Genomic DNA, 12,000 nt, shown 5'->3' on the forward strand with positions numbered 1-12,000 from the left:
AAATGAACAGTAAACATTATACTCAAAGTTCCAAAAGAATAAAGACATTACAAATGTCATATTATGTATATATACAGTGTTGTAACAATGTACAAATGGTTAAAGTACAAAAGGGGAAATAAATAAGCATAAATATGGGTTGTATTTACAATGGTGTTTGTTCTTCACTGGTTGACCTTTTCTTGTGGCAACAGGTCACCAATCTTGCTGCTGTGATGGCACACTGTTGTGGTGTTTCACCCAGTAGATATGGGAGTTTATCAAAATCGGGTTTGTTTTCGAATTCTTTGTGGATCTGTGTAATCTGAGGGAAATATGTGTCTCTAATATGGTTATACATTTGGCAGGAGGTTAGGAGGTGCAGCTCAGTTTCCACCTCATTTTTTGGGCAGTGTGCACATAGCCTGTCTTCTCTTGAGAGCCAGGTCTGCCTACGGCGGCCTTTCTCAAAAGCAAGGCTATGCTCACTGAGTCTGTACATAGTCAAAGCTTTCGTTAAGTTTGGGTCAGTCACAGTGGTCAGGTATTCTGCCGCTGTTTACTCTCTGCTTAAGGCCAAATAACATTCTAGTTTGCTCAGTTCTTTTGTTAATTACTTGACACACTGGAAATAATTATCTTTTTGTTTTCTCTTGATTTGGTTGGGTCTAATTGAGTTTCTGTCTCTCTCTCTCTGTGGATCAATGCTCTGTGATCCATGACTGGTCTCTTAGACTGAAAGCTACTGCCTAATTATGTCTGATGAGTAATGGTGGTCTAATACAAGCATTTATCATCAACTCTTTCACACTTTAACAAGCCTGGAAAAACAAAGGACAGAAATTCTCTGTAAGCACAGAGAGGGTTTTAGGGAAGTGATACCACATATACTGAAGGTAGTAGTAGGGCAAGCCAACGGTGAACGTGTTATATATGCAATGATGTGGGACTGTTGTGGGTGGGTGCACTAAAGTGGAGCATGCATGTATCCAGAGCAAATTAAAATAATGTGGGCTACAGGTAACTACTGATCAATGTGATTTCTATTCCCTGCTATTATCACTGTGGATGTTATTAACGTTTCATGTAACGGTGTTTCTGTCTGAACAGCAAGCAAGAGACCCGAAAAAGCTCTCATCATCTCTGACATCCGAAAAGGAAGCATAGCCCACAGGTATGTCCCACATCCCAATCACATGGGGAGTCAGGCTGATAAGCAAAGAAACATCCAGTTTTTAGATGACTCGAAACGAATTACGTGCTTTACTGCCTCTGTTCTGGTGTTAGCTAAGTCTGAAATGCAGTGATACTAGTCATGAGCAGGAGTTTTTCCTCACCATGTGACCTTACCAGGAAAAACAGGGCCCTGGTAATAGTATCTTTAAGATGCAAAGCGAATGTCAGGTACAAACAGACAAGTAATCACTTTTATCTGGTTTAATTTGCTGCCCTCCTCTCCCCTGCCTGCTAATAGGACAGGCACTTTGGAGCCAGGGGACAGGCTGCTGGCCATCGACAACGTGCGTCTGGAGAACTGCACCATGGAGGATGCCATGCACGTGCTGCAGCAGGCAGAGGACATGGTCAAGCTCCGGATCCAGAAGGACGAGGATAACGCTGGTAGGATGAACACAGAGTCATGCTTCAACAATAAAGATGCAGTATTGCGCGGAGAGGTTGGTTGAAAGTACAGATTTCTGTCCAGTGAGGTTGAATTCCCTAATGGACACATCTCCAGACTGTATCAAAACATTGCTGTCTATTTACCTAGTATAAAAAAACATCATTACATACCATTTGTCATAAGAAAGTTAATGTGATGTGTGGTTGTGCTGTAAGTGCCCACTGTTTTCGCACATTTTTATGTAAAATACCATCTGAAAAAGAACTGTAAAATGAAGTATAGAGTGTCATGGTGCTTTGATTTGTCAAGTGGCCTGTTTTTACATGTTTCATTTGTTACTCATGTCTGATGTGTGCTAGCTAGTGTGCAATTTATTTTTGGTCTAATTTATCCCTTATGTAATAACTGTCATATTTATACATGTTCTGAGCATGTGTGGTTATGCGCGCTCTCTCTCTCCCTGTCAGATGAGCTGGAGATGTCTGGTTCCATTATCTACACAGTGGAGCTGAAGCGTTACAACGGCCCGCTGGGTATTACCATCTCAGGCACAGAGGAGCCTTTTGACCCTATCGTCATCTCAGGCCTCACCAAGAAGGGCCTGGCTGAACGGTGAGAGGGTTGGGGTTCAGGTGTTAGGGGCATGAGGTTGGCGCTCCTATTATAAGAGTGGTTCGAGGTGATGAGACTATAGGGAAGATCTCAATTGCATACTCCTCGCGTCCTCTCCCCTCTGACCTTCTCCTCTAATGGGTTTTGAGAAGGAGGCGAGGAGAGAGGACACGATGAGTATATCATTGATATTCTCCCGTAGACTGGCTCCATAGGTGTCAAAAGCCTTTCCTTGTCTCCTCTGCTTCATCTGTACTGTATGTATAGACAGGCTGTAGGTGAAAGCAATATGGAGGATGCCTACCCGGGATCTGTTTTCTGTCTGGATTTTCTGTACAATTCTTTAATAGATAGATCTATAATATATAGATAGTCGAAGCCTCTTTAGACGGTTGGACTATTGAGATGCACCTCGACTCTACTATTATGGTTGTGATTTACGGTTGAAATAAGGACCCAACAAACTGTGATTTTTGCCACACCCTCAAAGCCACACTGTGTAAAATATGTCAATAAACAATAGCTGTCTGGTCTGTTGTTTGCTTAATCAGCTCTTTGCTACTCTCTTGGTTAGGAGGCTCAAACACTAGAGCTGTGTTCGAATACCCATACTAACATACTGTATACTACGTACTTAATGAGTATATACTACATACTATATACTATTAGTTCATTTTAGTATACTATAAACAGTCTCTTTTCAGTTGAGCGTACTAGCTCTTCTCCTGTCTACGGGAAGTTGATGTTGTTGCTATGCAACCTCTTGCTAGCTAGTTAGCATAACAAATTACTAGCCTGGTTCCAAACCTGTAAGTTATGTGCTTCAGGTAAAAGAACAGAGCTGTGAAGTAGTGACTGCTTAGCTGCAGTGTTTTCCCCCTATCCTTAGTGTTGGCACACAAAACTAAAAAGTAATTGCATTTTGTCACTAGACAAGTTCATACACTTGTTTAAGGGCGTTACAGCATGTCATTTGAGCTGTTATTCCCGTCCTCTATGCCCAAGTTGGTTTTAGGTGGTTTGAACAACCAATTACCTTCTTGTTTACTTATCTTATCTAATGTTTGTAATAGGCCCTGATATGTATATCTGTTGTCTCATGATACCCTAGGAAATGACAAGGGGCGTCTTCCTTCAAAGGAAGACGCCCCTTGTCATATTGTCTTCTGTCTATAGGACTGGTGCCATCCATGTAGGGGACCGTGTCCTGGCCATCAACTGTGTGAGTCTGAAGGGGAAACCCCTGAGTGAGGCCATCCATCTACTCCAGATGGCCGGAGAGACTGTCACCCTTAAGATCAAGAAACGCCAAGACGGTATGTACTACTGTTGTTAAGTTTGTTAATCAAGTTGCTTTCAAAAAAAAGTATGCATGGAAGGGCATGCCGAGCCTTGTATTTGTTTGAAGAGTTTCATTGACATAAATACATTACATTTCATTACGTTGAGTTAGGATTCTCTCTTGACTTTCCATTCACTTTCTCTCTCTGTTCCCATGCAGAATCGGATGGGCAGCAGATGTCGAAGCAGGCAGGATTCCTGAGCGACACAGAGGATGAGCTGACTGACTCCCAGAAGACCAGTAAACACTCAGGGGTGTACTCTGCCACCGGGCCCAGCGTGTACTCTGCCATGAGCTCCTGGGACGGTTCCGGCATCGACACTGGCTACGGCAGCCAAGGTGAGGACAGAACACGGCCGCACAGTCATTACCAGTTTAGACAAACAGCTTAGGCCACTTTAGACGATTGCTATTCTCACATGACTGTCCTGAAATCAGTTGTTAGGGGTGGGTAGAATGTTATCATGTGTATTTATGTTTGTTTTTGTCCTTTGTGTTCAGGAACGTATCTCCACAGAGCTGCAGATTTGACCTTCCAGCCTAACGAGTGGAGACGCACCAAACCGACCCGGACTCACCTCACCTCCACTGGCCTTACCGCCCTTACCCACCACTCCCACCTCTACGATGGGAGATACGATGAGGATGACTGGGATAAGGCTGCTGGGTGAGTGCCTACTTCAGGCAAGAACAATGGATTAGCAGCATGGTTCCGGGTCTGTTTGTGCTTTATCCTACTCTTAAAGCACATGCAGATCTGGACATGGCAAATGGATTTTATCATATCAAATCAAATTTTATGTCACATGTGCCAAATACAATTCACCTTACAGTGAAATGCTTACTTACAAGCCCTTAACCAACAATGCTTTAATTCACCTTACAGTGAAATGCTTACTTACAAGCCCTTAACCAACAATGCTTTAAGACATTTTAAGTAAGTGTAATAGGTAATAGGTATAATAATTTTACATCAAACATTGTTTAATTTTGTGGCTTTCAATGTTGTTATTTTTTCCTTTTCATCTTCAAGTATGCCTTCTGTATGCCTCCATTGATGTATGTAAGCAATGAGTAAAATAAACAAGTTTGGTTTAGTCTAAAACTCAATACGTATTGATTCACTGCCAGCTATCAATTTGTAAAGTGAATCCAAGAAATATGCCATTTTTCTCTAAATCCCCACAGTTGTTTCATTCATCCATGTTGTCGTGCTTCGTCTATCTGTGCTTTTTCTCTCTTTCTCAGGTATTCTCTCTCTAATCTGCTTTACTAACTGCCCGTGAGGTTCCTGGTGTTTCACACAAACACATATTTTTCTCTGTTGCTTCTGTCTTCACCAAACCTGTCCGTCTAAAGCACCCAAAGGCCCAAATAGACACACACCTGTTCCTTGTCTTTTGCCTCACTCTTGACTCATCACTAGATTTTTTTCTCAACTTGTGACCTTCACTGCCACAAATGGTCATCTCTTAAAGGCTTTTTGTGTGGCCTAACGTTTAAACTGTGAACTATCTGCATGAAGGCTCTGTCTGTTCTAATGGAATACACTGTTTTGCGCCTTCTACTGTGATAGTGAGAGAGTTAACGCTTGCCCTCCCTGAGGCCTGAAAGGTTTTTAAAGGACCTCTCCGCGACGCAGTGCAATGCCTGCGTTACCCCCACTGCTTTGCAGGCCACACCCGTTTCAAACCAGAAGCAGGCATCCCCAGTCCCAGAACAGCAAGGCTCCTCTCATGTTCTGGTTACTGCGTTGTCATAGATACGCCAGCCCCCCTCGTTGCCATGGCACCCTGAACCAGGAGAACACCTTCTGGTCCCAGGCCCTGCAGGACCTAGAGACCTGCGGCCAATCAGAGATACTTAGGGACCTGGAGGTAGGCTACATCTCCCTCCCATCTGTTTCAATCTGCTACTAAATGAAGCAATACAAAAGTCTGATTGTCTAGACAGTCCAGACACCTGCTGCCACTTTTTCTATTCAGTCAAGCTGTGTGTGGATAGGTACGTGCGTGCAATATATTAAGTTATTTCCTTCACATGCCCATCATTTTGTTTTCTCCCAGGCGTCCATGACAGGCAGCACTCTTAGCCTGTATCTGGCGTCCCAGGAAGACTCAGTGCTACAGAGCAGAATCAGTCCTGTGAAGAGGGGTCCCATCCATGACGAGCCCAAAACCAAAGGCAACCTGCAGAGGTCCAACAGGACCAGGGACACACCCCCCAGAGGGAGAGGAGAGACCCAGGAGACAGCCCTGGAACTACTGAAGGTGCATAGCAGGGTGGGAGGGGGCATCTCAATTCAGTTCCTTTTCATGGATTGACAAATTATTGGATTTTCAGTCCACTTCATGAACTTACTGACTTGAAATGCAAACTGATATCAACCCCTGGTCCGTGGGGAATGATGTGGATTTGATTTCCAATCCAATCCATGCTTAAGGCATGAATAGCTACCATATGATCGACCCAGTATGCAGACAACCCTGTAAAGCTATTGATCAGTGAACTGTAGCCTGACCCTGCTCCACATTTATGTGATAATGCCCTTGAAGCCGGTGTTTGGAGGATATATTGGAACAGGTATTGTTAAGCCTGAAACAAAGTCAAAACCGTGCACACATATCCTCCAAACACCGGCTTCGAGGGAATTGTCACTTTCATACTGGTTACCAACATATTCACATAATGATTGACATACTTTCATAAACGTTATTTTGATGAATTTAGTCATACTTTTTCATCCTTCCACCATATATACTCCCGACACAAATCTAGGGTTTCTACCCAAGCCGGCTGGTTGTTCTTTCTATCAGTTCGGTTGCTAGAGGCGCGACCTAGTCGTTCATGCTTTTCGTTCTGTATCTATGGACGCGACCCAGTCGTTCGCTCTAGATGTTCCATTGCCATACTGGCTGGCAACGTTCTTATCACTTTCTAGCTAGCCAACTACGGCTATCTTAATCGCGTCAAAAAGTGCAGCCAGAATTACAACAGTAGCTGCATTTGTTTAATCTGTTTTCTAGTGACATTTATTTGGATACGTCCATAACAATGAGCTAATGAGGTGCGATTTCGCCTGGCATAGAAAACGTGCTCTCTCGTCAGGACACGGTTGTTCAGAGGAGCTAGCCAACAATACAGCTAACACAATCACTTCAAACAGAAGCTGGAAAGACTGCAAACTAGCTGCACTTCGTTTTTCAATTGATAATTCTTTGTTTATATCCATAAATATGATGCCAGCTGATTCATGATTTCAACTGGCTGAGAAACGCAGCCTGTCTGTCTCGTCCCGACTCCCGACACTTTCATTACTATGGGACAGCTGGAGATCGGAATTTGAATATTGAAACAATGTTGCAGATGTCGGAGAGACAGACTGCAAGGTTTATACGAATCTCCGCTGTTGAAAACGAAATGTTAGTCTAAAAAAAATGTGAGATAATGTCTAGATGCTTTTTATAGTGGAGATCAAGTGTATAAATTACCTGGCTGAGCTGATGAGACAGTGGATTGCATCAGTCAGATGGAACAGAGTAAATAGGCATTTTAACATCATAGATTTAGTAACTTTGGTAACTTGTGGAATCGACACCGGCTGGAATGCGGTTTTTAACCAATCAGCCTTCAGGATGAGAACCACCCGTTGTATAATATGGCACAGGGAGAACATGCCTGTTGGGTTCAATTCATATCTTACCCTGAGCCTCACCATTCACTAACTGAACCTCAGGCTACCCTGCCCATCACTGGAGTGTAACTGGACTCAGTCAATGCCAGGCCAGTCAGGACTTGCAGTGTGTGGGATAATAGATAACGAACATAACACTGCACACTGAACCTGCTCATTATAATGTAGTGCACTAGCTCCTGGTGTTGTGAGCGCTATTGTCCCCTCGCCACATGCCGTGACCCCACTGCATGTACAGTACAGTCTGTTCTATTGTGCTGCGGTGTACTGTTGCTTTAGGAAGTGGGATTGAATAAGGGCACAAGCACTTAGTAACTGAATCTAACCACGCCTTTAAAAACAAACATGAATTGCAGGTGGAATACACCGGAGGCTGCTGAGGGGAGGACGGCTCATGATAATTGCTGGAATGGAATGGCATCAAACACAAGGACACTATGGGTTTGCTGTGTTTGATAGCATTCCGTCAATTCCGCTCCAGCCATTACCCCAAGCCCGTCCTCCCCAGTTAAGATGCCACCAACCTCCTGTAATTGAGTGATTGTTGATATTGGTATAATTTCCTCTGACAGCCAACGTGTTTGAATGCAGTTCCATAGCTAATCTGCGTCATTGACATTGCTAAACCATATCGTAACTCACTCATTAGCCTGTGGCGATATGTGACCTGTAAAGCCCAATTCTCATGACTTCCGCAAGAATGGCATTGCGCCGAGCGAGCCATTATTTTTCAAGGGAGGCGTCGTTGTGAGGGTTATGGAGAGCTAGGCCTTGGGGGTCAGCGCCATAACGCTCAGAGTTTAAGTAAATGTACACCCCGCACTGTTCCCGGACCCAACGGAGAGCTTGGCAACTTACACGGATCAAGTGAATGTGCCTTACTGTCTGTTCTATAGGTGACCCTGAGGAAGGACCCAGACCGTGGAGACTTTGGCTTCAGTGTGTCAGATGGCTTCCTGGAGAAAGGCATCTACGTCAACATGATCCGACCAGATGGTCCTGCCAACCAGGTCGGGTTGAAACCCTATGACCGCATTCTGCAGGTACACACATTTGTTCAACTAACATTTTTAAATAATTTGCTATTAATACTGTGTGTCTTTGTTATGTTGAACTGAACGCTCCTGTCCCAGGTGAACAGAGCGAGGACCAGAGACTTTGACTGCTGCCTGGCTGTTTCTCTCATCACTGAAGCAGGAGACAGCTTGGACCTGGTCATCAGCAGAAACTCCCTGGCACAGGCAGATAATGGGCCACCTCAGGACTGCGAGGACCCTTCTGACTCCCTGTTCAGCTTCCTACATTATAGGACCAATAGTATCGCCCTGTGACAAAGGTCCAGGGGGGAGGTAATGGATAATAGCACATTCAAATGGTGTTACACATTATACCATGTGACATGTAGGCACTGCACGTCTCACGCGCTGGTTTTGTTTTGTTATATCTCTTGTACATACACACAGAATCACATTCACTTGTGAGAATACATGTGTACGTGAATAAACACACAGTCAGTCACTAATTCACACTCCCACACACATACATTTGCTGTGACCAATGTTAGTCAGTGTATTCATGTGATCTAGAGCGGAGAAGGCTCAGTCAGGCTTCTGGGGCTGTCTGGGCAGAACCACATGTAGTTAGGTAACAGCGTCTGACTCAGCCTGCTCAACTCGACAGAAATCACAGAGAAACAAACACCCACTTCCCTCTCAGAGAAGGTGTGTTCGGGATACAGCACCACCACAGTGTTTTTTTTGTTTTTGTTCAACAAAAAGAAAAGTGAAATGTGTGCAATTGTGACACTCTGTGACCTCTTGCTGGGGGATGGTGGAGTTGCACGTACACACACATTTGACACACGAACGTGCGCACATGTGGGTGTTCGAGGAGTCCAGGCATGCTGTGCTGCACTATTATTTTAGCCATGTCTTGGCTGGCTGCCCTTTCCTTCCCTTCAGCCCGGCCTGGCCAGCCAGCCCCCCTCACTGTTAGCGCCACAAAATAGGTAGAATGCTAAGCTGGCATTCACTGTTACTTGCCAAGTATTGCAGACATTTCTATTTTAGATACCCCACTCTCTGTCCTAAAGTCTAAAATGTTTGTGAAAATTGATTTGGGTCCAAGTTTTATGGCCGTCACGTGAAGACAAATACTTACCAAGGCCTTTTTTTATCACTCCTTTGTTGTTGCAGAATGTTTCTTTCTCTTGTTACATTTCTCACACCATGTTATTAGCTACTGGATAGACTGAGCAGACAATTGTCATTCATTACTTTTTGGGATCAGCGTTTTTGTTTCAAGGTTCTTGTCAATGGTTTTACGTAATCGAGTTCACCATATTTCTGAAACCAAACCACACACCGTTTGTGCTTGTATGCACTAGTAGGTCACCTAAATCAGATCCGTGCACTAGAATTGACATGCTTTATCACTCAATATTTAAATGTATTATACAACTAATGGTGATAATGTCACAGTCTTTGTTTTTGAAAAGCTTTGTCACACTCTAAAGGAGTGTTCCTTGTCATTAAAACATAGTATTCTGATTATGTTCCGGGAGCTCACTTTTCTCCTACACCTCTTTAAAATTGTACCCTCAATATCAGCATATCTTGTGAGGCCAGGGGTTTTTCCTGACTAGAAAAACCTCATGGCTTTAGTCCTATGCAAACATGTTTCAGAAGGCATTACACCAGAGGTACTTACAGTACAGTATCAACTCTCAGGTGTACAGTGGTTTCTCTACAAAAACCCTCATAAGTGAATCACATCCCCTGACAAATGTGGAACGAAATACCTTTCAATTGAGATGATGAATGATTTCCATTTTAACCTTTTAAAACCATTTTAATGTATCTGCTGAATATTAGCCCTCAACACTCCATAGGGTATGGACTTGGATTAGAGAGTATTTCCCCCAGCTTCCATGGCTGTTTCTCCCTCCCATCATGGTAAGCATAAACATGTAGCTATAGGATTTAATGTCCCACCCATAGAAAGCTTGCATTGTTCACAAGGGGGAATTTTAAAGCTTTTCTCTGCTGAAAAATTGCCATCTTCTGTCCTGCTCAGTCAGACAGAACCTTCTCCAGAGCTGTTCCCATTTAATCATGCCATTATGTTTTTATAAAGCTCTTACGTAACACGTCTCGCCCTGGCCTGCTTACCAAGTTGCCTCAGTGGAAATACGATTTGTTTCTTGTCATGTAATGGCTGGGGAAGAGATGTGAGACAGAGTCATGCTGTCCCGTTCAGGACTTAACTCACTGCTTTTTAATCCTCAGAGAGGAAACATGTTTTGAGAATGTTTTTTATGTTGCTCTCAAACTGTCATACATTTGATACAGATACCTATTTTTGGTTCTATTTTGTTTTATTTGAGGTGGTTCTGAGTTTTATTCAGTAAAGTCTGTACAACATGGTCTCCCTTCCTAAGTACAGTGTTTTTATTTGAACTGACGTTCTGCATATGTGGTTTTGTATGTAAGATGTGACTTAGTGCAGTATCTGTTTTCTGTACAGTTCTTCTGTTTACATTGTCCCCCAGCTGCATCCAAGCATAGCTATTTAAGTGGTGGGGGGGCTGAAGGAAATTGGTTTGTAAGATGTTATTGGATTCTTGAGTGAGAGATGTTTTTCCTGCTTTTTATGAAAATAAAGATCTGAGGAAAGTCTTTTTTCTTTCTTGAATTCTTCTATGATAGCCATTTATCTTTGCCCAGTCTACCTTTGGACATTAAGCAAAGGAAGGTTTGCAGAAAGAACATGTCCTGAAACATATAGTTAAATCATGATTTCATGCATATTTCTACCAAGAAAGACCTTGCTCCAGCCAGATTTGGCCAGCCTCCCCTAACACTGTCGATCCCAGGTAACAAGCTGGCCATAAATCTACAATGGTCTCAGTCCCGCCACCCTCACTTCTCTGTAGATGTGACCATCACGTCTTTGTGGGTGAGGTGTCAACATGGTTTTCACCTGCCTAGAAGGGACACCTAGGATCATTTACCAGAAATGTCAATGCAGGTTTGTCAAACTAATGTATTATATTATATTTCCTCGCTTTAGAAATTTGCAAAAGTTAGTCCTCTATCCATCGATTTCAACATTTTCGGTGCGCCCTGACTTTCTTGATTTCATTTTGAGGACTTTTAGCAAGCTGGATATAGTGAAGAGACTATATACAATAGGTCTGTTATCACTTCCACAAGGTATATGTTTTTTAACTAGCCACCTGTGGGACGGATTGAAAAGACTATCTTTGACCCCCCTGTGTCAATGTAAGGCCGAAGCAAGGGGGCAAAGGAAGATTCAAGCTCAAATAATTATAATTGGCTATTTTGGGGGGTGGAGTGCAAGTTGTATTGTGATTCATTGAAGCAGCACTTGCTCAACAAAACAGTATTGATAATGAAGGTGACGGGAAGATGAGCAGTGATGCTATATTCCTTTCAGTATTAATCAGGTATTAGATTACTCAAGGTAACTCATCACAAATTTCACTAAACGCACATGTTCCTGCCCTGGTGACAGGGTCAGAGTTTTCCCCAACACCAGAGGGACTTCTCAACTGTTCAATGTCTCTGTCTGCCATTCCAAGGTGTCACCTTGTACCTTTAAGGTGACGCTAAAATGTCCATTTTGGCTAACACTACATGGATTAAACTAATGGAGGCACGTTTCAATAGGCATGACGTCTCTGTTTCTAATCTGTTGGAAGTTAAATTTCAGTTTGTGACAAAACAA

General features: G+C 43.2%; 1 protein-coding gene across 6 annotated transcripts in view; it reads left to right on the forward strand.

The window, feature by feature from the left end:
- LOC139556911 (glutamate receptor-interacting protein 2-like) overlaps nt 1–10,928 on the forward strand; it is a 59,154-nt gene extending 48,226 nt beyond the window's left edge. For 5 of the 6 annotated variants that reach the window (XM_071371033.1, XM_071371034.1, XM_071371036.1 and 2 more), the window contains 10 exons: nt 1,090–1,153; nt 1,454–1,599; nt 2,071–2,215; nt 3,392–3,531; nt 3,717–3,896; nt 4,059–4,224; nt 5,320–5,434; nt 5,624–5,827; nt 8,148–8,294; nt 8,385–10,928. In XM_071371033.1, the coding sequence (XP_071227134.1) occupies nt 1,090–1,153; nt 1,454–1,599; nt 2,071–2,215; nt 3,392–3,531; nt 3,717–3,896; nt 4,059–4,224; nt 5,320–5,434; nt 5,624–5,827; nt 8,148–8,294; nt 8,385–8,582 (1,505 nt within the window). In that variant the 3' untranslated portion in view covers nt 8,583–10,928. Of the gene's footprint in view, nt 1–1,089; nt 1,154–1,453; nt 1,600–2,070; nt 2,216–3,391; nt 3,532–3,716; nt 3,897–4,058; nt 4,225–4,805; nt 5,209–5,319; nt 5,435–5,623; nt 5,828–8,147; nt 8,295–8,384 lie in introns of those variants that run through there. The other variant, XM_071371038.1, reaches the window with a different exon arrangement.
- Nucleotides 10,929–12,000: the final 1,072 nt, after the last annotated feature.

Source organism: Salvelinus alpinus, chromosome 28 (assembly GCF_045679555.1).
Source record: "Salvelinus alpinus chromosome 28, SLU_Salpinus.1, whole genome shotgun sequence".
In the NCBI taxonomy this organism is placed as follows: domain Eukaryota; kingdom Metazoa; phylum Chordata; class Actinopteri; order Salmoniformes; family Salmonidae; genus Salvelinus; species Salvelinus alpinus.